Source organism: Hippoglossus stenolepis, chromosome 15 (assembly GCF_022539355.2).
Source record: "Hippoglossus stenolepis isolate QCI-W04-F060 chromosome 15, HSTE1.2, whole genome shotgun sequence".
In the NCBI taxonomy this organism is placed as follows: Eukaryota; Metazoa; Chordata; class Actinopteri; order Pleuronectiformes; family Pleuronectidae; genus Hippoglossus; species Hippoglossus stenolepis.
Window position 1 is genome coordinate 22967520 of NC_061497.1, and position 4536 is coordinate 22972055.

Genomic DNA, 4536 nt, shown 5'->3' on the forward strand with positions numbered 1-4536 from the left:
TATCCTCCACATTCAGACCTTTGGAATCAACATGACGCGTTTAGGAAAATATAGAAGAGTAATAAAAAGAAACTTGAACAAGCATTACAGAGCTGGAGATAAGATTCAGAGGAAAACTGAGAAATAATATGATAATGTTCTCAGAGTAGAAGAATCACGCGCAGCCACACGTTTACGCAGGATGAGATAAACTGACGCTTTTCTTATTCTTCCATTATTCTTTCAACTTTTTGAAATTAAATCAGACTCAAACCAAATGACAAAGTTCGTTGTTTAGAGTCTATTGAGATATTATGAATCTTTTTTATTGATTTAGTCAAAACCAATAATCTTTGAAGGGTCATTTTCTTTCAAATTCACGTGTTTGCGCTTCATCCAAAACCTTATATCCCATTTTCCTTTAACCTATTTAAATCCACATATGGTCAAATTCCCCACGTCATCGACCTTAAGTTGATACGTAACATAATGACTTCAACTCCTAAAGTTGCAGCAGCACCTAATTGAACAGGTATGTCTGGACGGACGATGCGTAAATTCCGTGCGTAAAACCTCTCCAAGCCTGAGAGAAGACCTTCAAACTCACAAAACCCAGAAATGCTTCAAAGTCTGACACGTTTTTTTTTTGCTCTCATGAGCTCGTGTGTGCAGCCAAGCATCAACTGCATCGAGCACATATTTGCTCCCATGTGTGTGTGCAGTGCCTCGAGATTATGGCACCATGGCGCATGTTATTACAAAGCTCTCCAGACTCTCCTCCCATTCCGGGCGCTCTCCTCCATTGGCTGCCTCCTCTCCACGCTGACATCCAAATCATATAAACCTGGGGGCCTCACACCTTCGCCGGGGTCAAATTTCTTGTGCGAATCAGAGCAGCCTCTCCGGGACACGGTCGAGACGCAAGTGGAGCTCAGACACATCGCCGAGATTTCGGTTCTCAGGAATTATCAAACTTTTTCACGGCCTCGGCTGAAGTCGCTTCCAGAATGACGACGATGCAAACGTCTGTGTTGGCGCTTTGTTCGACTTCTTCATGAATCCGAGGGGATAAATGTTGGATGAGTCCCGTTGGCTGCAGATCCCCGAGCACTGACCGTTTTGGGGCCGCAGCAGCAGAGACAGACCCACGGTATCGCTGTTGTTTCCTCTCCCGCTCAACATGAACCTCATCGGGGGATACCAGCATCACCACCACCTGATGCACGAACCCTTCCCCTTCGTCCAGCGGTGCCACCAGGACGCGCCGTACTTCCAGAGCTGGGTGGTGAACCACGGCGAGGTGCCCCAGGACTTCCAGATCCAGGCGCCCTACCCGGCCGCGGAGCTCGGGGCGCCCGGAGCGACGCACGACGCGCGGCTCGAGGGGCTCCAGGCGGGCATGGGGAAGAGGAGAGCGTCGGGGCCGAAGAAGGAGCGTCGGAGGACGGAGAGCATCAACACAGCCTTCGCCGAGCTGCGGGAGTGTATCCCCAACGTCCCGGCGGACACGAAACTGTCAAAAATCAAAACTTTACGCCTGGCGACCAGTTACATCGCCTACCTGATGGACGTCCTGGCCAAAGACTCCGGGGAGACGGAGGGCTTTAAGGCCGAGATTAAGAAATTTGAAACCCGGGATCTGAAAAGGAAACGAGAGCTGGTGAGTCCACGAGCCTCCGAGGGGAAATCACTGCAGCCACAATACTCTCCTGTAATTATAGATTCGTCCTTTACATATAATCTGGATGTTTGAGGATTTAAAATATGTATTGTCCTTCATTAGAAGCCAAGTATATTTTTGATTTAGACTCAATTTAAAGCATGATTTCTTGTTTTTATTATCAGGGCCAACCTGTGATTATATTCTAAAATAGAAGCAATTTGAACTGTGCAAAACTAAATATGATTATATTACATTTTGAGCCTAATCCTGACTGTTATTTACTACTTTATATAAAACATAGACTATATCAAGGTTTTTATTATGGTGCTTTTGTTATTTATGCTCCACTGTAATTATGGAACCTGCGTGTCTCTCATTATCGAGGCTCATATTTCTGCTGAAATTAACTCCACAGAAGAATCAGTGTTTTTGATCAATAGTTTGAATCTTGCTGCACAGATGAGATCACTCGGTCACATGTTGTAACTGTAACGCAGCAGTAAAACAGCTCATGCAGAAAGTATTTCCAGCTGCTCAGCAGCGTGACAACATCCAGCCTCAGCTGCACCTCCACAAACACACATCACATACTTTATATATTATATTAAATTAACTTTACAACACGCAGGTCGATAAATGTGTTTTTACTGCAACGCACGGTTTTTAGGTTAATGTAACGTTTATTATATGTTTATTTTAAAGACGATGATATTTAGTTTTAGTTAAATAAAAATAGATTTAGTGCCACATGTGGAATCATAACTTAACTTATTAATTATTATTACTTAAATATCAGCCTATATTGATATAAAAGGAGCTTTATTATGTTACCTATTTGTTAAATTAAGTTTAGTGTTTACTTTCGGTTACACACAGAACCATATCAGTGCATTTCCCTGCAGGATTTAATCAGACTCAGAGTAAACATGTGATATTTATCATGTATCATATGACTGAAGTCCAGTAATTAAACTGTGCAGGATTGTGCAATCTGAGGTATTTGATCCAGTGTGTGTGTGTGTGTGTTGTGTTGGTTCCCCTCCTCCCACAGACCGACGGCCTGCAGGACTCTTTAGGAGCCGAGAAGAAGGTGAAGGGCCGCACCGGCTGGCCGCAGCAGGTCTGGGCCCTGGAGCTCAACCAGTGACCCTCCATCCCTCCCTCCATCCCTCCATCCCTCCTCCATCCCTCCCTCATTCACCCCCCAACCCTCTCCACAGACTCTGGATTCAAATCAGATTAAAAAACCACTGACTGACTGAACCTGCACGCACCGCTGTGCACATACATGGATGCGCCAAACGGACAGAACTAAAGGACGACGCGCAAACGAGGTGAACGGCGGAGACCTTTTTTTTTTGTTGTATTATTGTGTTTCTGTTGTTACTGATCTGATGTTCTCCTGGTGTGACGTGGACACACACACGTGACTGTAGGTGTTTGCTGTTTGTGGTATTTCTGCTTTTTGATGTCTCCACCCCCGGTACTGTATAAACCACATGTTGACACCGTGACCCCAAGAAACACGTCTCCCCTCAAAGAACAAGTGTGTAGGTGTGTTATTGATGTTGTTGTTGTTGTTGTTGTGATGTTTCTGCTCAGAGAATAAACCAGGACAGATGATAAGACGATACATGTAGAGAAGGTCTCAAAGAAAATTACTGCAAAGGTGCAAAAACTAAATTGTAATGAAGCTTAAATGAATTTATAGTCCGCAGAACTCCTTGCATGACGCGTAATTGTGCCACATTTACGCAAAGATTTTACATAAACAGTTTTAAGCCTTTACTGCTTCTTCTGATAAACGTTTATAAAACCAGAAAGTTGCATAAAGTTTAATTAACTTTCACACAGAAGCGTTTTTACACAATCCACATTTAATAAACAGATTTCTGCCGCGTATTGGCTGCGTGCACTTAATTTTATCCAACGCCAAAATATGAGTTTTTTTTAAATGTGAACATTTTAAAAATGCTCGTGTAGGTAAATCTTTTTTTCTTTGGCCTGAATTTCGCTAAACATTCTTTACTTTTATTAATAAATCTGGTCTGAAAGTATTTCCCACAATTTCTCATCTGCAAAAAAAAAAAAAATGTTCATAGCAAAAAAGGATTTTCAGTGTTAAACTGAAACAAAAGCAAATGTGATTTTATATTTAAAGACATTAACAGGACACTCGATGAGCTCGATGGTGTGAAGTGAGATGATCAACAGTTTTTTGGGGGGAGACGTTTTTTCAGTCCCGGTTTCATCCCGCTGAATTTGGTATTAAAGTATAAAAACACTATAACGGTTTTACTGCAGTATTCCAGTCAGAGCGGCTGTACACTCTCTGACTGGACGAAGTGAATCTACCTCAGAAGAATTAACGTCACTGTCCGTGTTGAGGAGAGAGAGAGAGAAACACGCTGACACGTTTTAAATGTTTAAAAGTTTTCATGACGCACAGCAGAAAACTCTCACTCCCACAAAAACTCCAAACTCAACCATTAAAGGGACTGAAGTGTTATTACTGTGCGATGTTGACGGAAATGTACATTAGATGTGAAGTTATATAAAGTTCAGTAAATAAATGAATTATTTTAAGACACTCGAGCTGTGGTGGAAACTGACATCTTTATTTTTTCTTATACTCGTTTGCTGGGGGAAGTTATTTTATTTTTATGAATTTAATTGAATCGTCAATTTACGGACTTTTCAACAGTGAGAGTTGTTTTCTGAATATTCTAAATATCATCTGGTGATTTGGATTATTTGATTAATTGATGCACAGTTTGCTTAAAGATTGATCTTAATTTAAAACCGATGGGCAATATTTTAATGCTCTTATTTTAAATCCCACTGTGGAAAAACATGTATAAATGGGAAACAAATTTTAAAATAAAAGGAATGGG

The 4536-nt window shown here is 41.6% G+C and overlaps 1 protein-coding gene across 1 annotated transcript; it reads left to right on the plus strand.

The window, feature by feature from the left end:
* The first annotated feature begins 712 nt into the window (after positions 1–712).
* LOC118121729 (heart- and neural crest derivatives-expressed protein 1) lies at positions 713–4235 on the plus strand. Its single transcript, XM_035177803.2, has 2 exons — positions 713–1639; positions 2694–4235. Exons 1-2 carry the CDS (start codon positions 1160–1162, stop codon positions 2787–2789), a joined length of 576 nt encoding a protein of 191 aa, XP_035033694.1. The 5' UTR covers positions 713–1159; the 3' UTR covers positions 2790–4235.
* The last annotated feature ends 301 nt before the right edge of the window (positions 4236–4536 follow it).

What these genes read in the sequence shown, in the direction of transcription:
- LOC118121729 (XM_035177803.2), top strand. Translation starts at nt 1,160, where the DNA reads ATGAACCTCATCGGGGGATACCAGCATCACCACCACCTGATGCACGAA. An exon ending in TGAAAAGGAAACGAGAGCTG is followed by an intron (nt 1,640 to 2,693) that starts GTGAGTCCACGA and finishes CTCCTCCCACAG; the next exon opens with ACCGACGGCCTGCAGGACTC.